General features: G+C 38.3%; 1 protein-coding gene across 1 annotated transcript in view; it reads left to right on the top strand.

The window, feature by feature from the left end:
* ttll11 (tubulin tyrosine ligase-like family, member 11) overlaps positions 1–21,671 on the top strand; it is a 43,362-nt gene extending 21,691 nt beyond the window's left edge. The window contains exons 2-9 of the mRNA XM_079815761.1: positions 19–118; positions 5,194–5,327; positions 7,020–7,595; positions 7,770–7,865; positions 10,198–10,313; positions 15,625–15,861; positions 16,140–16,246; positions 20,289–21,671. Of these exons, the coding sequence (XP_079671887.1) occupies positions 19–118; positions 5,194–5,327; positions 7,020–7,595; positions 7,770–7,865; positions 10,198–10,313; positions 15,625–15,861; positions 16,140–16,246; positions 20,289–20,566 (1,644 nt within the window). The 3' untranslated portion in view covers positions 20,567–21,671. The remainder of the gene's footprint in view (positions 1–18; positions 119–5,193; positions 5,328–7,019; positions 7,596–7,769; positions 7,866–10,197; positions 10,314–15,624; positions 15,862–16,139; positions 16,247–20,288) is intronic.
* Positions 21,672–21,828: the final 157 nt, after the last annotated feature.

Raw genomic sequence — 21,828 nt, 5'->3', positions numbered from 1 at the left:
TTTCTTGTGATTCTGCAGTTTCCGATGGGTAGGCGGACAGCCTGTGATATCTACTGGCATGGCGTCTCGTTTCATGACAATGAGAACATCGTCTCTGGGCAAGTCAACAAATTCCCAGGTAAACTTCACTAAAAGTAGGTCTTTAGAGATCTTGTCATAGTAGAAACACAATGGGCCCTATTTTAACGATCTGAAACGCAAGTGTCAAAGCGCGAACCGCAAGTAACTTTGTGGGCGGGTCTCGGCGCTGTTGCTATTTTCCCGGCGGGATAAATGGCTCTTGCGCCCGGCGCAAATCTAAAATGGGTTGGTCTGAAGTAGCTTCATTATTCATAGGTGTGGTTTGGGCGTAACGTGAATAAACCAATCCGAGCGTCATCCAACATTCCCTTTAAAAGCAGGTGCGCAAGTTCCATTATGGATTGCTATTATTATGGCGTATTTACCAGGCGCACGCCAGGAGCGGTTCACAGCCGAGGAGATGTTCTTGTAAGAGCAGTGAAAGACAGAGAAGTGAAGTTGTAATGTTGTACATTATGGTAAAGGTGATTTCACAGTCTTTTTTTTTTCAGTCTTTCAGTTTTTTCAGTTTTTCAGTCGATTTTTTTTCCTGGTTCTTGACGGACAAACCAATTTGTCAGATGTCCTTATATACATATATGTCTTGCCACTATTGGGCAAACAGGTCTTATCCTTAATTATTACAATTAGCCTGAATCATTTGTAAGCTAGATTTATGCCTATTTTTTCACATCTTCGTGGCACACCACAATGATTTCCGTCATCTCATGTGTTAATATTTTTTTAGTGTAACAATTTATGATTTGCAAAAATAACTATTGCATCTGTGTAGATTACATGAGCAAAGTGTATGCGCGTTGTGCACGCTATACATTATGGTCAAGCATGCGCCCTTAAAATAGCATAATGAACAACGCGCAACGCGCCACTGACTTTAGACTAGGTTTTATCTGGTCAGTGGCGCAATTGTTTAATGGAACAGCAAAATAGCACCAGGGATTGTTTGCGCCGGAACACGCCTCCTTTTTTGCGCTGAACCGCCCAGGGAGCGCAAGTTCATTCACTAGTTTAGCGACGTGCTTCTGTGGAGGGAAAAGCGTGCTTTGCGCGGGTGCAAAATAGGAATGACACATGCGTCGGTGTACAAAGTCAATTGCGCTGGGTGCAAGATAGGGCCCTATGTCTCGTAAGCTGAGTCTTTCCCCTTCAGCGTTTAAAAAAAAAATTGCCAGCCAGCGCCAACATTTTTGATCGTTTTCACAAAACTTTCATAGCCCCCCCGAATATTTTGTTGTATGAATATTAAAAAAAAAAAACGTTTTGAAGAAAAAGCGGATACATTTTTTTTTTTCAAAGACTACAATTTTTTAAAGGTTCAGTGTGTAAATTTTAGTGGCATCTAGCACCCACCACCTACTAGGGATGGGCATTTCAAGCAAAAATAATATTCGATGATCGCTGGGAATTATTTGATTATTATTAAAAAAACGCAGCTCTTCCCCCGCATGTACGCGTGTATAGGCTACACACTCATAAACAGAGAGAGAGGGAGAGAGACTATTCACGCTCTCAATCTGTATGATGATAAACTGTTTAATTAATTAGGGAATAGGCTATATTAACTCAAGCCATATAATTATTGTAAAGTGCTGAAACATATGACTGTTATTTGACATCGCCCCAAGTTACCGTAACTGTTATATGCCACGCATGTCTACAGTGTGCGTGTGAGACAACGTGTTGTTCTTCTGTTGTCTCAGGGTGTTTTTACACTGGCAGTTTAGTTCGAAATAGGGCAATATGAAAGCTTTAATACAGAGCTTGATGCGCACTGACGTACCGAAACCCAAGAACCTACAACCTGAGTTTGGTTGCACTCGAATTGTGCCGCGATTCGTGTGAATGTGAAAGCAACACTCGGGTGCACACTTGTTCAGGAAGAAAAGTAACCAGCGCATGCGTTTTAGCCGATTACAATGTCAAACGTTCAATAACATGCATGCAAGGGATGATAGTGTTGATGATTTACCTTAGATACGAGTGAGAGCGAGCCTGCAGTGTATTCGCGCATAGCGAGTGCAATCAGGGCAGCAAACTCAGCAAAAGCCGCCTTCAAGTAGGGCTGGGACGGTATGGATTTTTTCTTACCGCGGTTGAAAAGCAAGAAATTCCCGCGGTTCAGCGCTAAACCGCTTTAAACGGCTCCCGCTTGACTTTCGCGCACAGCCGCACACGCACACACCAGCGCAGGCAATTGAACATAATAAGGAACATGTTTATTTTGCATTTATTTTTTCACGTTTAGAACAGGAACAATTAGAACAGAAATGGAATTATATCTGAAAAAAAGTGCTGGCAAAACGAAATATAAACTAGGCTATGGTTTACATCCCAGCCTTCATATTTTTTGCTGAGAGAGTAGATCAGATCACGACTGAGAGATCTGAAGATGGAACAGCATAAACAAAGACAAACAAACACATTTTTATTTATCGGTATTGATCAGTAATATATATTTATTTGTTCATGTTTATTTATTTCCCATATTTTTACTTTCAGATTTCAGTCGTCGTCATCAAACAATCACTTAAATTAACGACTTTCGCGCACACCAGCGCATATATTATTTGTATTTATGTTACATATTTAATAGGCTCACGGCTATTTAATTTAACAAAGTGTCATCACTCGCTGCTCACACTAACGTGATTGTATATTATGCTACTTTTATATATAATATAATATATAGCCTAATATGAATATTATTTATATTTATATTTTATAACATTTACATATTTATATTAATTTACATATCTCGTGTGGTGTGCGCTTTTGTCTCAGTGGTTCAAGGCTATTTAACGAAGACTATTTAGGCTAATTTAACTAATAGTCGCACACTACGTGATAGTATATTACTTATATATATATATATAATTATTATTTATATTTATGTTATTTATATTACATATTTATATTAGGCATATATCTAAATATAAATTATGTTGTGTGCCCTTATTTTACGAAGGCTATTTAATTTAACAAAGTGTCGCTGCTAACACTACCATGATTGTATATTACTTATCATTTATATTACATATTTTTACATATTTATTTTAATTTATATATCTCGTGTGCGCTTTTGTCTCAGTGGTTCAAATATTTAACGAAGGCTATTTAATTTAACAAAGTGTCGCACACCACTGTGATTGTAAGCCTGCCAGACGGATATATTTTTCGATAGCCTTTTAATGAAATTGGAATTTCAGAATCTTATAGCCTACTTATATTTAATTGCCTATAATAGATTATTTATTGATTTTATTGAATTAAATTTTGCATGCCCAGCTTATGTGTAGTCAATCTTTCCCAAACAGAGTTGGAAGAGAGTTAAAACTTACCAGTAGCCTTCTAAGGAGTGCTGAGGCAGGTCCAGCTCAGTTTGTTCTTTCTGAAGCCGTTGGTTTTTTTTGCCAGCTATGGGAGAAAGCGGTCACCAGCGTTCGACACAAACCCATGGCCCGGGCGGTGCGTTCTTTTTCTGCTTTCATGACTTCTATCTACCTACCCGCTTTTGTCGGCTGCACAACCACGTGAGAGAATTATGTTCAGCACGTGCAATTAAAAACTGAGGTCCTGCTTATGCGCCTGTATTTTATGCTTTAGTAAAATGAAATTCAAATTATAGGCTACAAGACATTACACAGGTAGGCTACTCTCGCATATAGGCCTAATAGTCAATTCAAATTGAATGTTATAATGGAACATTGCGCTCCCCAACTCGCGAAAGGTCGGATTTGCTCCATCTTTTCATGAATGTTTTGTTTAGAAAACCTTGAATCCATATAAGACACACGTCATTAGTCACAATCCATGTCATTAGAATAAATTAATCCATGGAATTAGACACAACGTTCACACATGTGCAGGCCAATGTTTTTTTGTTTTTTTTTGCGGTGATGTCGGTGACGATCTCAGACCCGCGGTAGGTGTCACGTGACCGCGGTATTGCGGTAATGCAGTAACCGTCCCAGCCCTTCCTTCAAGTGACACACATACGGTAAAGCCAAGTGTCGTTTACTTAGCTGCAAAAAAAGAAGAAACTGAACTGACTGAAAAAAAGCACACTTTTGCTGATTTCCCTCATTTTATTTTCAGTTTGTAGGCACCTTACCATGGCAACTGCTCACATGTTTGCTTTACACACGCTTCTCATGTATGAAAAGTATTACCATATTATACTGTATTATAGTATACCATATTATATACAATTGAACAATGAATATCTATGATTATCTATGAATAATGATTTTTACATTAAACAATCTCTTAAATGAGGCTGTTAAAACAGGGTTATTATTCTGTTGTAAATAAAGATGAAAACAAATGATTGAAAAACATGAACTGAAATAACCATGGATATTTCAATGCCATGAACTGAAATTACAAAGTATAACAAAAACTAAAAACACTGGATCACAAAGTTGAATGATCTGACTGGTTTGTGTGGTTGAAGAGTCCCACTGATTTTGGCATGAAGTCATGTGATTCTGATTCCTGTGTAAATACATATGTCATTTCTTGTTTCAAAGATCAGTGTTCATCTGCTTCCTTAACTATAATTTCTAGAACTGAAACAAAGTATATGAAATGTATATAAAATACAAAATATAGAAAAAATATCCTATGATAAAAAAAACAGAAATGTGTCCATAAATAAAAACATTGCTAACTTTTATCAGATGTGCAGACACATTTACTTTGAAATAAACTTAGTTAGTTAGTAATTTTGTGCTTACTTTTTGAGGAAGGTTCTCAATCATATGAGTATTGATCACTGGACTGCTTTCAGCAGTACAGTCATAAAGGAGTCTCAAATGCTGCTGACTCATGGGTTGGATGTAATATGGCTGTTTTCATAGCTGTATTGACAGTTGCTTTCACACAGACAAGCCGTGTGCCTGTGTGTGTGCTATGGAGCTGTTGAAATGAAATGATCAAGTGATTTAATGAAACTGCTGGGAAATAGGGCTCTAAAATGTGTCACAATTTTTGAGAGAAGAATGTCCCCGTTGGGCCATATAATGATGGGGAACTGCAGCCGTTCTCTGGCCTTTGTGCCGTTTCTTTTAGACTTCACTCTGTTTTCTCATCAACTGTCCTGTCGGTCAGCAGGAATGATAGAGATGCTGCGGAAGATAAACCTGAGTCGTGCCGTGCGCACAATGCAAGAGCTGTTCCCAGAGGAGTACAACTTCTACCCACGCTCCTGGATACTGCCTGAGGAATACCAGCTCTTCTCCACACAGGTACAAGCTCATTGAAGGAAACAGCTCAATGAAACAAACTAATGCAACTTGATTAGGACATGGTATTAGAGTCTATTTGTGAAGTCAATAAAGAGGACATTTAAAGAAGCCAGATTTTCTTCTTGCTAGATACCCAGTCAAAGTGTTTTCTATTTGCTGTCTTCCCTCAGTGGTGTAACTATAGGTAGATTGCTGTGGTAGTAATTGGTCAGGACAGAATCACAGTAAAACCAGGTTAAGCAGTTTAGTGGCCAGCAACAGCTAATTGTGAACGACAAGTTTGATACAGGTTGTGTAGTTACAAGATTTGCATCTTCAATCCCCTTTCACGTTACAGTTAGCTGTGTGCTTTATTTGTTCAGATGGGCTGCTTAAAGGGTATTTTTTTCCTTTCTTCCAGACCAGTAGGTTAAATTAATTTGTGCTTCAGTTGGTTAATTTCTTTTTTCTTTTGGAAGGTAAATTGAACGTTTTTATTTCTCTTTTTGAGATAAATATTTACTTGTTTATATTTATTATTACATGTACAAGCATATTTTCTTTTGAGCATGAGTGAGGCAAGACTTTTTTCAGGCTTGTGTTTGAATAGCTTTTTTTATTAGAAAAGCTGCAGAGGGCAGCAAAGATCTGCAGAATCGTAGATTTGCGGATGCATGCGGTCTGAAGAAAACCATTGCATTAGTCGGAAATATGAGGTTTAGTTTCCTAACCATAATGATATTAGTGGATAGTCATGAGAGCTCACTGCCTTTTAAAGAAATGGATCATTATTGTTTTACTTTGCTTATAATCTTGAAACGCTGTGTTATCATCCAGAGCGTTTTAACTGGAGACTCTGCTTAGTACTGCTCATGTGTCATGTACTGCTTAGTACTGCCCTTTCAGACCCTTGTGTCCATGCAAATGGTCATCACATTAGTAAAGCCCTATTCGCAAGGGATTAGTATTATCTGGGGCTCTTCTCTTTCGGCAAATTGTATAGTTGTATGGTGTATAGCAATATGACCCAGCACCCGAAATACTGAACTTTAAAAAAGTTTCCAACACAGCCTCTATTCTTCGTGAAAGATGAATAAAAAGGCGCAAAGGAAACCTAAACCTTGAAAAATTATATACAACCCGCTAAATCCTGGCCAAATCACAGAGATGCCGAGTCGCATTATCACTTGACCTCTGTGTTGGGAGAAATACAGTAGGTCATTTGCGGGGGAATTTTTAATTTACAAATTACAGACATGGCCGATTCGCACAGGATTAAGATCACAGACAACCTCCGCAATTATTGCAAATGACTAGAGGTCACCAGGTAATACTAATCCTGTGCGAATAGGGCTTAAGACAATGATTTTGTGTTAACTTTTATTTATAGTTTTCTCTAAATAACTTGTATGGAATCTATATGTATATATAGCTATTCGAAATAGATCAAATAAAACAATTAATAATGTTAAATTAAATGATCACTTTTAGATTATCCAAATGTAATTAAAACTACAAATGAATATAAAAGGCAGATTTTAGAGTATAAATAAAGTATTGTCATATTATGTGTCTCTGAAACACAATTTGGATTTGAGAAGGGTTCATCCTTTGCATGGCAAGGGATGGCAAAAGGCCTCTTTGTTTTTTTTTGCAAGCATATTTGAAAATATTCACTGTGCACCTTTTACTTTTGTCCTCTTTTTTTTCAAGATTCGTCACCTGAAGGATAACGATTCAACCCTCAAACCCACTTTCATTGTCAAACCGGACAGCGGATCCCAGGGCGACGGCATCTACCTCATCCGTGACCCTGCTGACCTTCGGGTTATCTCAGGTTCTCAGATCAAACAAGCAGTTGTTCAAGAATATATCCAGAAACCCCTGCTCATCGATAAATTGAAGTTTGATATCCGCCTCTATGTTCTGGTCCGCTCGTTGGAGCCTTTAGAGATCTACATTGCTAAAGAGGGTCTGTCCAGGTTCTGCACAGAACCCTACCAAGAACCCAGCCAGAAGAACCTCAGTCATGTTTTTATGCACCTTACCAACTATTCCCTTAATGTGCACAGCGGGAACTTTGTCCACTCCGACAGCTGCAGCACGGGCAGTAAACGCACCTTCTCTAGCGTTCTCTATCGCATAGCATCTAAAGGAGTGGACATCAAGAAGGTCTGGTCAGACATTATTGCTTTGGTTATCAAGACAGTAATTGCACTTGTGCCTGAACTGAAGGTGTATTACCATGCAGATATACCGCCTGGAAAACCAGGACCGACATGTTTTCAGGTATATTTACAGTGAATTTTCTCACGTGTTTGTGATGAGGTTTGCAATGAGCACACACCCATATGCTGTTAACTATGGTTTTCCTTCAGCAAGCGACCCCTAATCCTCTGCAAATCACTGGTTTTCCAAGTCAATAAAATCTAAATAACAGGAGATGATGTGTCCCAATTTTAGATCCTGGGCTTTGATATCCTGCTGATGAAGAACTTGAAGCCTGTTTTACTAGAGGTCAATGCCAATCCCAGCATGAGGATTGAACATGAGCAGGAGGTGAGGGTGACAATGTTCTTTTATTATGATGTGATTAAAATAAACTGGTACTTTAAAAAAAAGTACTGTGGCAGTACTGTTGTAAAGTATTATATATAGTGTGTGTTAGGGGTGTCCCCGACTAATGATTTACATATTCGAATCAGAATTGTCGAATCTTTCTATAGTCGACCGATAGTCGAATCATCGAGCCCGATCTCACGAAAATGCGTATAAATAATACGAGTGTGCAATCTCGTGGAATGTATACGGCAAAATGAGTTTTGGCGTGCATGGTACGGCGTTTTTCATGTTCATATGATACGCACTTTATGGCATATTATAAGTGCGAACCCCCCACCCCCTACCCTCACCCTACCCAAAAAAGCGTGTCATATACAAGCCATAAAATGCGTATCATATGCACGCGAAAAACTGCGTAGCATATGCACGCCAAAACTCATTCAGGCGTATATTCCACGAGATTGCACACTTGTACTATTGATACGCATTGTCATGAGATCGTGTTGGATCATCTATGTGTGTGTGAATGGGTTGGGAGGGGCATGACAGTCAGCAGGCGGGTAAAGCTATTTTTATTTTATTTTACACACTCCACACAGCAACACCTTTTAATAAAGCGACCAAAACTGCCTGCCAACTGACAGACGAACTGACAATGGCTTACTTATTTAGGTTTAAATAAAAGGTAATGTGGTGGATAAACATTCGTAAAATGTTTTCTCATAATATTTTAAAGCCGCGATCGAAATACAGAACATCACACAAATATATCAAAGCACATTTTGATAAATAAACCAAAAAAAAAAAAAAAACCTGCCTAGAGAGGAAAAGAACACACCGACTGCAGACAGGATTTGCATTTCACATTTTGCGAAATTAAATTAAATCGGCAAAATTGCTGTGCCAGCATGCTTTCAGTGCAGCGGAACATCGAGACAACGAAAAACAATAAAAATCATTAATTTACAGAATTAAATTAGAACAGAATATATAGAAATACAAAATAAAGTCAGAATCAAGTCACAGGGAGCATAATACATGTGTGCAAAATGCCAAAGTGCAGGGGAACATAATATATATATAAAAAACATAATATATAAAAAAACACAAGCCACAGTTAAATTAAGTAACCCTGAGTGATCAATAAATAAAATAAAAATAAATAAATTATTAAAACAACGAAAGTTTTGCCAGAATTGTGAAATTTCTCTTTTTAACTGCCGAAACAACAATAAACGCTAAACTGGCAGTTTTTTTAGCTAAACATGTTCACAGCAAATTAAAATTAGAAACGGCTTAAATGTTTGAAAACACTTGTACCCTACCCGATCGAAAAAAATAAATTCTTTCACTCTGCTTGTGTGCGTTTGAGTCTTTTCGAATTGTGTGCGGGGAAAACCAATTTGTTAACGTTGGCCGGCAGCAGTGCGCTCTTAAACTTGCCCGTTTTAAGTGGAAAGCCATGTTTGTTGTTGATGAGTGCTAGGACATGAGCTGTTGGCACAACTTGCATTTAACTTTTTTTGGATCATCTTTTACCATTTCAAAGTGCATCCACACTTTAGAGTTTCTTATTCCAGACATTGTTAAGTATTCCCTGCCGCCAAGATGCGCCTCATCTGTCACGGATTAGGGAAAGTGAAACTTAAAATCTGTCTCAGGGGTGGTTGGATTTACACACACACGCGCGCGCTTTAAAAATATTTATTGAACGCTTCTTTCTTGTCACGTTTGTTTTTCATTTACAGCATCATCATAATTAAAGGCTGTATATAACTTAATATAATCGTACAAAACCAGTAGTTATGTGTGATATTAGACATTGAGCACCCCCCATATTGCCAAAATGGTATGATCCTCGTTTCATAACACCCGCAAAGATTCGACTGTGAGATCGTTGGTCGAATCAGGCTCCGGATATCGATGCATCGAATCTTCGACTATTCGGGGTCACCCCTAGTGTGTATATATATATATAGTGTATCATGGTTTCCACAAAAATAGTAAGCAGCACAACTGTTTTCAACATTGATAATGATGATTTCTGAAGGATCATGTGACTGAAGACTACAGTAATTATGCTGAAAATTCTGCTTTGCCATCAAATGAATAAATAACATTTTAAAATATATAAAAACAAAAACATTAAAAAAACTGTTTTTACTGTATGTTTTATCAGATAAATGCAGCCTTGATTAGTACAAGATTAACCAACCAACCAATTATTTTTTTTGACTAAAAAGACAAAAAAATCGTACCAACCCTCAACAAACATTAACTATACTTTTGTTAGTATGTTGATTTATTGACACCATATTGTATTTTACAGGTGTCACCTGGTGTGTATGAATATGTACCGAGCCCTGTAGATGAGGAGGTGAAAGTGGGTGTGATCAGAGACACACTGCGGCTCATGGACCCTGCTCAGAGGAAACAACACGTAACGTGAGTCATAGGCTTTCAGACTTTTGGGACAGTTGATGGTGCAGTGTGTATTTGTGTGTGCATGCCTACCAGTGCGTGTTGTCATCTTCGTTTCAGCTTTGTGGAGCTGAAATAAAGGTTTGTTGAGCTGCAGTCATAAGCCTTTCAGATGGAAAAATTAAATTCAGGAAATCCTCTGATGGAATTTCACACTTGTGTGGCCACTCTTCCTCTCTCTCTCGGTCATGGAATTGCGGACGGCCTCGTGCCCTATGAGTGGGATTGTGTCTCATGCATTCACCTTTTTATTGCAGCTCATTGTACACAGCCACACTTATACACTTTAGTGTCTGGGCCTGGGGGGAAATAAAAGTCAGGCTGCTTCCTTTCCGAGGAAAGTGTGGAGTCAGCTCAGAGTTTAATTGAGACGTGCATGTGTGCTCAGAGTGGAAAACACTCTGTGTGCACATTTCTGTTTAATATCTGCTAATTTACCCATTAGATGTGCATTTTTTTTATGATCCAGCACAGTTGTCTGGTTTGTGGTGCTTTTCTTTCTCTCTGTGTTTTCAGTTCATTATTATGAATAAGGTATTGAATAATTCTTACTCAACTGCAAAGTATGTATTTGTGTGAAACAATTTTTTAATTTTTATTATAAAAAATAAATAAATAAATATACTGTGACAAACAATCCTGCATTAGAAGATTGTAAGGAGCGAACAGGAGCATAAGGCTGAAGTAATTCAGATAAATATATAGGACCAAGGTTTGTAAGTGAGGATTAGTACCTTGAAGTTTATACTCAAAGAAACTGGAAGCCAATGAAGGGGATAGAGGATTGGAATTGTTTGATATTTTTGGCTGAAAGATAACTTGATTTACACACATTATACTGTACTATTGGTTCTTAATTGTTTCCTCCTCAATCACAGTCTTCATTCTTCAGTATCACATGATTCTACAGAAATAATTTTAATATGCTGATTTGGTGCTAACCATGAAGATATTTGTGTTGAAGTCCGATGGCTCAGTGAGGCCTGCATAGCCAGCAATGATATTTCCTCTCTCAAGATCCATTAATCATGTACTAAATGATGGTTCAATATTAATATTATAAAGTGAGAATATTTTTGGTGCATCAAAAAAATAAAAAATAAATAACGACTTGTATAGTGATGACCGATTTCAAAACACTGCTTCATGAAGATTAGAAACCATTATGAATCAATGTATCAAATCAGCGGTTCAGAGTGCCAAAGTCACGTGATTTTGGCGGTTTGACACACGATCCGAATCATTATTCGACACGCTGGTTCATAACGGTTCGAATCTTCATGAAACAGTGTTTTGAAACACTGATTTGTATCTCGGCCAAATATTGTCCTATCCTACCTAATAAACCCTACATCAATGGAAAGCTTATTTATTCAGATGATGTATAAATCTTATTTTCAAAAAAAATTACCCTGATGACTGGTTTTGTGGTCACAAATGGTAAACACTAGTATAGAAACTATCCCATTGACAGCTGTTGTACACTTTTTGTTTGAGAGTGTACAATGGCTATGAAGTTAATTTCTAGCTTTGGACGATTGAGGAATTCAAGGGTGTGTAAACTTTTGATTTTGTTTGTGTGAATTTGTGTAATTTCATTTATTTTGTCTTGTGAAACATTTACATATGTAATGCAGATTCTTCTGGGCAGCATTAAATGAAGAAAAATAACTGTTGATCTTTTATTTTTTATGTTAAAAATCTTCCAAACTCTGCACGAGGTATGAAACCATAAAATAAAAAAAAACATACAGGTACTTACTAAAACTTTTTCCTCCAGACTTCTAGTTTATACAAGGAGTGTCATAGTGTGTCATAAATACATCGTCACGGCAAATACTGACAAGCAGAAAGTCACTAAGGCTTTACGAAGCCAGAACATCTTCACTAGTGTTGTCTATTCCTCCCAGGGCTCTCCGGTTATATTTGTGCTGTTCCTTTAGTGCTGTCGATCACGTGTCTTATTGGACCGGTTTATCTTGTGCATTTCCAGAGGCGTCTGTTGGAAATTAGCCCAGATGACCCTGAGGCGATTTGATGTTTATATTATTCTATGTCGTGTATGAACGTTAGGCGTACAGTATCTTATGAGATTATATTAAAAGTGGGCCGCTCCCTCAACATTTGGCTGTTTATAGAGCCTCCGGCAAATCAGAGACAGGTGTGATATTTTAAAGGAAATATTCCAGGTTCAGTACAAGCTAAGCTCAGTCGACAGCATTTGTTTATTACCAACAAATAAAGTAAGTGCTTCTATAAAATTATAAGCTTCAAAGAATCAAAAAAGAATACCATGGTACATGTACAAATACATGGTAAAACCTTAGTATTTTTTTGTTTTTGTCTGCATTTTACTAATAAAAATCTCTTCACCTTTTAAACATTCTGAAAAAAATGTTGAAATGATTTATATTGATTGTATTAAGTTTGTGAAGCAGACAAAAAAAACCTCAGATGGTGAAGATGGTCATCACATTTGTGTATGAGATAGAAGACTCTTGCTGTCTTCAAGTAAACCTAATAAAGGGATAGTTCACGCAAAAATAAAAATTAGCCCATGATTTACTCACTTTCAAGCCATCCTAGGTGTATATGACATTCTTCTTTCAGACGAATACAGTCAGAGTTATATTAAAAACATGTCCTGGCTCTTCCAAGCTTTGTAATGGCAGTCCAAATTTTGAAGACCAAAAAAGTGCATCCATCCATTATAAAAGTAATCAACACGGCTCTGGGGGTTTAATAAAGGCCCTCTGAAGCAAATCGATGGGTTTGTGTAAGAAAAATATCCATGTTTAAAAACGTTATCAAGTAAAATATCTAGCTCCCGCCAGACAGCCTTCTGTATTCAACTTACAAAGAAAGTGTTACGCCTCTTGCAGTGCAAAATGCTTGCACTACGTCCAACGCCATCGCCACGCCAGTTATGCTTTTTCCGTAAGTTGAATACAGAAGATGGTCTGGCAGAGCTAGATATTTTACTTTATAATGTGTTAAATATGGATATTTTTCTTACACAAACGTATCGCTTCATTTCAGAAGGCCTTTATTAACCCCCCAGAGCCGTGTGGATTACTTTTATAATGGATGGATGCACTTTTATGGACTTCAAAGCAGGAATAGCCATTCACTGCTATTACAATGCTTGGAAGAGCCAGGACATTTTTTTAACCCTCTGGTGCTCTTCGTTTAGGGGTTGCATTGGTTGTCTTCCCGATCATAAGTGACCAGACACCTAAAAGTTAAACTTCCTCCACCCCAGTAAAATCAATGCAATTTATTTTTCTTCAATAATATTTTTTCTTTTTAATTTTGTATTTTGAGATGATTTGATGGTATTTTTTAATATTTATGCAATAATTAGGGTCTATTTTTGCCATTGTAAATTATAAAAAAAATTTTTGTATATATATATATGTATATATATATTTTTTTATTATTGCAGTATTTCAGGTTAAAATAGAGACTAGGCCTTTAAAATAATTTTTTTGAAGGCAGATTAGCGCCCTCTTTTGGAATTCTTTAAGAAATCATGCAACCATGGGTGTAATCACTAGAGATCTCTATGGAGAGGCTTGAGAATTCCTTAGTTCTCTTTTGAACACATTTAATGATTTATTTTTTTTGATGGATTTGAATATATATTTAAAAAATCTCGAAGACTATTTATTATAAAGTTTTAGATTTTTTTTTTTGTGTTAGAAATATCGCTTTTTTTGTGAATTTGTGTTTTTGCAGATTTCCCATTCATTTCCTATGGTGGTCATTTTTGACCGAAGAGCACAAGTGGGAGTATTTTTTTTACGACCACTTAGAATGCTCGAATCATGCCCTCAATGCCTTTTTGTGTGTGTTTACATACCTAATGCTAGAAAAGTCACCAAGTTTCATATCATTCCGATGAAGCAGTGATTTTTAAAATTTCAAAACAGAAAATCTTCCGGTCAGAGCACCAGAGGGTTAATATAACTCTGATTGTATTTGTCTCAAAGAAGAATGTCATATACACCTAGGATGGCTTGAGGGTGATTAAATCATTGGGTCATTTTAATTTTTTGAAGTGCATCTACTTAGATGCAAAAATTGCAGAGTTACTTACACCAGTGCGAAATGCAGTCATCCACAGACAACAAACTGCTTTTGGTTCCTCGGCCATCTGGGCTCAGTGCACGTATCAGAGGACTGCAGGTTGCTTGGTTGGTTTTGTGATTGTTAAATAATTGTTTTTCATTATGTTGTCCTTGGGTACGTGAGAGAGAAAGAGGGATTTAATGAGAGAAAATTGTAAGGCTTGTGGTTTGGTGATGCTATTCACTGAGGATATCTGGGTTTTCTTAGTCCTTTGGTCAAAAAACTTCCATTCTCCTACTTGACAGATTTTCTGTTTATGCGTTATGCTGTTATCACAAAATCATTCAGCAAACTTTCCAGAAGTGTTTTGAGTGTGTTTATTGGTCTTTTTGAGGAGTTTCTTAAGTGACCTTGACTTTTTTCTTTATCTACCATCTTATAGCTGAAGAGAGAGTAACTTAGGCTGGCCAAACACTTGAAGATTTTAAGCCCAATTCTGAGCCCGATTTGCATCCTATTGGGGGGTGTGGCCCGATTCGATGCTTGTCTCAAACAACTTTTTGTTCAAAAAATTTCAATTGTGTGGTGTCATTGCGATTATTTTACTGCTTCCGGTCGCGTCGGAGCCTGCACAATCCTAAATCGTAAATATCAAACGTTTGATATTTCCGACTCTTGATCGGACTGCCTCTGACGTGATACGTGATATATACGTGAATAGCTAATGAGAGTGAGCAAGCTTCACCAACTGGATGTTGCGTGCTTCTCTAGCTGAAACTTGGCAGCCACAAGCATGCCATGAAAGTGGAGTATTGAGAAAGATGATCACCCAAATGCTTTTTTCACCTTTGTTTTTCTTCCCGTAAAACAAAACGTACACAAATTTACAAATATTACACAAAGGATTCTCTCTCTCTCTGTGTGTGTACATATTTTTCTATCCTGTGGGGACTTCAACCTGAATGCGCACAGACTCATGGGGACTCGTGTCACCGTGGGGACCTAAATTGAGGTCCCCATGAGGAAACAAGCTTATGAGAAAATGAAAAATGCAGAAAGTTTTGTGTGACGGGTAGGGTTAGTGTAAGGGGATATACAGTTTATACAGCATAAAAATTATCACGCCTATGGAGAGTCCCCACAAAGATAGTAAACCAGACATGTTTGTGTGTGTTAAGTTTAACCTTTGTTTCTGTGCCAACAGGTCAAACACGGGGGGCGGTTCACCAGAAGAGGCTATTGTTGTGGAGACAGGAAGTGATGAGAAAGAAAGCTTGACGGATTCCCTTCCAACTTTGTGTTTAAAACAAGTCTTCCCCAAATACACCAAGCAGTTTAATTACTTGCGGGCCGTGGAACGCATTGCTGGCATTTTCCTGCGCTTCCTTGGTGTCAAAGGAACCATGAGATTGGGCCCGACCGGGTTCCGCACCTTCATCAGGCAAGTCATTAGTTCCTGTAGCTCGACTGGTAGAGCATGGCAGTAGCAAAGCCAAGGTCTTGCTGGTAAAATGTAAACCTTCAAAGCAACATCTGTCAAATGAATACATGCAAATCTGACAACAGCCATTACATTGGCTTAAATTTAATTGGCATGTAACATTATGGCTAAATTGAATGGAATTAATCCAATTCTGCCTCCCTCCATACAGCCTCTTAGTGCCAGAATAAGGCAACATTCAGGTGTCACGTACCACATTAATCGAGCGTCTCCTTTAGGAACTGCAAGCTGAGTAACAGCAGTTTCTCGATGGCTTCAGTGGACATCCTGTACATCGACATCACGCGCCGCTGGGCTGGAATGCTCCCCGACTCCAGAGAGGCAGGCAAGCAGCCCACCAATCATGATGCAATTTACAGCACATCTTCACTCCCGAGGCCGACACACAATCAAAAAGCTGTTAAACAGCCTCCAATAAAAGACACATTTGCAACTATTCATCATAGCGCATTTCCCCTCACATGCAGTCATAAATGAGATCATAAATGAGATCTTTAGGGGAGATAATTGACAAATAAATTCACTTCTTCGTTCATTTGCCCAGTACTTGTAAATTGGAAAAATACATGGCCAATCAACTAATGCCACATAACCCAATTTTCAAGTTCTGACTCAATCTTTCATATTTTAATTTCTTTCATATTTAATTTTTTGCTTTCACTTTGAAAAGACACTCCGGTAAATGGGAACATTTTGTGTGCGCGCCAAAGCTAATGTGCCCACAAGTCATTTCTGCTTTTAAATGAGCACTGGTAATATTCCTTGTGATGGTGCATTAGGTTGGGTCATGCTAGCATCGTTTTCTTGGAGGAACGTATGAAATGAATAATGCATGCCAGGCTTTGCTTCTCCTAATCAAAAGAGAGAATGAATATATACTCGAGTCTCTGTGCTCTTAAATAGCCAGAGTGGAATGATGTGAGCTGAATTCCAGAACATTTCAGAAGGTTGAATTTGGTCATTAGTGCCTTACAGTTGGGAATCAACACAAAGACACACACACACTCACAGAAGACAAACTGCGTGGCGAGAGGAAAGTAATAACTGGTGGATAAGGTTGATATTTATATTAATAGAAGTAGCTGTTTAAAAGTTGGGGGTGGGGATCAGACTGTTTATCCCCAAGGAGAAAAGGGAGAGATAGTGCTAATGTGATCTTCATTAATAGTAATACATTTACTTTTGAAGAATGCTGACTGGACACTTGGACAGAATACTTAAAGAAGGAAGGATTTATCTGTCTTTGAGTTCCCCTCTTCACTGCTGTCCATCCCAGAGCTCAGGCTGCTTCATCTGACAGGATAATGCAGAATTCTTTAAGCGCTCTTAATTCATTACTCTGCTTAATGAAACCCATTTTCTCCTTCTGGAGAACAGCATTGCTTTATTAATTGTCGCCATCCATTCTCAATGTACACAGATGCTGCATGCTGTGCTGGTCAGAAATATGTTTTCTTTTTAGATGTATTTCACGGCTCCATTATGTCCGCAGCGAGAGCTCATTAATGCTCAGTATATGTAGTCGGACAAGGGATCGAAACCCCCAATGGTTCCTGAGAATCGTAATATTTGTAATAACAGCAAGTGGCTTTCTGTTGAAATGTGCAGAGAATTTCTTCATGCTTAAAAAGGTTCTCTGTATAGACCAAAGCTGTCTGTATTTTTCTCCCTCGACTCTCAGGCTCAGATGTGACCTTGAGAATTTCACTGCTGATGATTTGCGCTTGCAGATTAAGTTTTTAGCAGGAACATAGATTTAAGTTTTCATCAGCGTGGAGATATGACTGAAACCACATACACTAAATAATACACAGACGAAGCCCCATTAATTCATAAACAAGCAGAAGGGAAAATCTGCCATATGTACACTTCTGATTAAAGCTTCTTACAGCTCGGAAATAATGTCACTAATGGCTTTTCTCAAATCTTCCGTTCTCTTGTCAGTATACAATTTATATGACCCACAATAGCATCGATTATTTTTATTGCTCATAGGATATAGCTCAAATATGAAGTTATGTGCCAAAGTCTATTACTTAGTCTTTCAAAACCTCAAACCTTAAGTACTACACGTAACTTTTCACCTGTGGTTGGCAGATGATAAAATGGGCGACCCATAGACTTACATTGAAGGAGGGACCTGAGCCATTTAAAAAAAAATCAGTCTTATTTTCTTAATTCATGTTATTGATCAATTATTCTTATTATTGCAAATGATTCATCCATGCATGTTTGTTTTTTAAATTTTTAAATCAAAAAGTCATAACTGTCATAGGATGGTTCATTATGGCGATGCGAATGACTGCCTCTGTGTGGAGCTCTCCAATTCTTTTGCCGTTTTTGTTTGTTTGTTCTGTGTTTAGTCATTCTGTTTTCATTCAAAAAGATTCAGTTTCACCAGAAACAAACTACTGGACATATGGAAACACACACCAGCCAACATTTTACTTTTTTTTTTGTGATTATTCAGACGTTTTGTTGAACGTCCTAGTCAAAGGGGCAGGGGTTCTGTTCAGACACGTGGTCAGATGAAATGGGGAAAGCATGTCTTCTCGCTGGTTAAAGGGTTAGTTCACCCAAAAATGAAAATTCTGTCATTAATTACTTACCCTCATGTCGTTCGACACCCGTAAGACCTCCGTTCATCTTCGGAACACAAATGAAGATATTTTAGTTGAAATCTGATGGCTCTGAAAGGCCTCCATTGGCACAATGCACGGTACACTCTCAAGACCCTTAAAAGGTACTAAAGACGTCGTTACAAAGTCCATCTCACTACAGTGGTTCTACAATAACTTTATGGAGTGACGAGAATAGTTTTTGTGCACAAAAAAACCCTAAATAACGACTTATATAGTGATGACGATTTCAAAACACGGCATCATGAAGCTTCGAAGCGTTATGAATCAGTGAGGCTGGCGTATTCAATTGTTTTCAATGGGAATGCCGCGTTTTTAGAACGCCATGAGCGTAACGAGGCGCTGAGCGAGTATTTCTGAGTGCTCAGTGTTTCTTACTGGTCGCCGAGAGTTAAAGAATGTTCAACTTTGAGCAAAACGCAGTGCCCATCACTGTCACTTTTCACCCAGCCGTCCAATCAGAGTGGAGGAGGGGCGGGACAAATACAACACCGACCAACCGCCACATTCTGCGTGTACAATGTAAACGGATGAAAACAAGCAGTATAATAACGGAACAAAATAATTTAAAACAAGAGCCAGAGCAAATATTTTACATTGTATCAGCATTTTTCTACAGAAACAAACTACCTGTGAAATGAGATGGTAACACTTCCGCGGATATTCCGTATCCTAATAAGCAAAGAGTCTCAACCAAAACGCTCTCAAGCGCTCACAGCTAGGCGTTTTCAGCTGGATAAAAATGCGTTGGTGGACACACGGCCTAAGTATACATGCATTTCTACCAGGACAATTCTAATCATTTACAGAAGTGGGGATGAAATCTTATAAAACCAGGCCAGAAACGGACTAACAAAGGAGATCAGAGTGGCTAAAAGAAGCTGATAAAACAGTTCTCAACCAATGACCCAGCATCAGTGTGGACGGGTCTAAGGAACATCACCCAGTACAAGACACCACCCCCACCATCTGTGAAGAATCAACAAAAAACAGAAAGCTTCAGGCCCAGACGGTGTTTCACCTGCCTGTTTAAAAGTCTGCGCTGACCAACTGGCCCAGATCTTCACGCAGATCACTGGAGTATTTTTTTTTTTTACATTTTTAATTCTTAAATGTTATTATGTGTCTTTTTATATGTATGTGTACTGGAAGCTTCAATACTAAGGTAAATTCCTAAGACAAGTGTGTGCCAGCGCACTTGGCAATAAAGCTCTCTGATTCTGATAACTCAATCTTCCATGACAGACTTCTCTCTGGTGACATATCCCAGCCCTTTAAGCTTGTATTCATCGCCTCTGTTTTTGACTGCAATACTATCTCAAAAATCCAATAAAAAACAAAAAACATGAATAGACTGAAGTACCTACTCTAAATTTTTTCTGTTTCAATAATCCATTACACTCAGATGTACATCACAATACAGAAAAAAAAGAAGATCTGTTGATGCTTTCATTTTATTGTTGAGTGAGTAGTTTATTTTTATCTGCTTGACTTGGAAAAGGCAGAAATGTCCAATGCTCCAATAACTTAAAACGGGAATAAAATCTTGACAACAAAGGTATCATAAACTGTGCTGCTTCTATGAGAAAATGGAAATCAAACCATATTTTGTCCAGCTAATGCACAATTGACTTCGACAGTAAACCAACACATGATTGTCTAAGGAAGCAATTTGTTATTTTTAAGCATCAAGTAAAAGTAAGCTCTCTCTCTCTCTCTCTCTTTCAGGAATGTGTCTTCAGGCATTTATTGAGGCCTTCTTCTACCTGGCAGGACGCAGGTTCAAAGCTGTGCCCCTGCGGGAGCAGGTGCTCCTGCTGCTGGAGGTGTGTGAGGGGGCCCTCGAGGGGCTGAGCAACAGCGAGAAGCCACGTCCACACCGGTCACACCCAACTCAATCATCAGCGCCAAACGCGTTCAGCTCCCCAGCACTGACACGCCGCCACCACCACCATCTACAACACCAGCCGCTGCAACTCTCCGCTAAAGCAAACACAGAGAACTGACAATCTCACACATACTGTACAAACAGTTCCATGTCTTCTGAGGTATGTCCAGAGGACAATGCGTTTGAATAAAAAAACTAAGAAAGAGGGCAGAATAATATAGAAGCCAGGATAGATTCACTCTGTGCAATAGCTCAAGTTGAACTCTTTATACACAGCTCAGATAAATATATTTCTTGCACGACACTACACAGAAAAATGTAACGGAAGACATTCACGTGTGTGTTCTGATGCCAGTACACAAACACTCAGGCACTTGTTTCAGTGCTAAATGTGCGGACAGCGTGTGTATGAGCACATGACTTGTCACGTTGCTCATATATGCTTACCTTCTGGTAATGTGGGTAGTATTTGTGTGAATCAATCACTGCAGGGATATCCCAGGGATTCAGCGTTTCTTAAATGGAAGGGATGCTGTCGTAACACCACTTCACTTCAGAAAAGCAGCTAATTATCTCAAATGGCCACCTTTACCTGACTAGGCAGAACAACACGGTGGCCTTTTGTTAGGGAATGGTGTTAACACCAGGGGCCCGTTCTTCGTACGTCTCTAACTCATTGAGCTGGATTTGATTGTTGGCGATTTGGAATAATCTCAGATTGTTTGTTTCTTCGACACTCATCCTGGAGTTGCTGTCATAGCAACAGGTCCGTAAGCTTCAACCTGCTCGGGAGCGGCTTATTTCATGTAAACAGAATTAGATTGCATCCTTTTTAAGCGGCGTTTGATAGTTTAAATTTGTCCCAACCACTGCTACTTTATTACAAGTGTTCCTTACTGAAGCTGGGGCAATAATAATGTTAAATAATAATGTAAAAATGTATTTGAAAATAATATTATAATTTTGTGTAGTCTATAACACTAGATACACAGCCCCTACATTGAGAGATTTATTTGTGATGGAATCATTTTATTGGAGTCTTACACACATGATGTGCGTTAATTTGAGTGGTGACAGATCTTATTGGAGTGGCTTGATGCAGATAACTTGATCTTGACCCTTAAAGGGTTATTTCACCCAAAAATTAAAATTAGCCCATGCTTTACTCACCCTCAAGACATCCTAGGTGTATATGACATTTTATTCTTTCAGACTAATAAAATATGAGTTATATTACAAAAGTCCAGGCTAATCCAAGCATTATAATAGCAGTAATAGTTGCTCTGTTTTTGAAATCCAAAAAAAAATGCATCTGTCCGTCAAATAACGTGCTCCACGCGGCTCTGGGGTGTTAAAAAAGGCCTTCTGAAGCGTATCGAT

The sequence above is a fragment of the Gobio gobio genome (genome assembly GCF_949357685.1).
Source record: "Gobio gobio genome assembly, chromosome: 4".
NCBI lineage: Eukaryota > Metazoa > Chordata > Actinopteri > Cypriniformes > Gobionidae > Gobio > Gobio gobio.
Note: the sequence above shows the minus strand (reverse complement) of the source record. Positions and strands in the feature narration are given on the sequence as shown.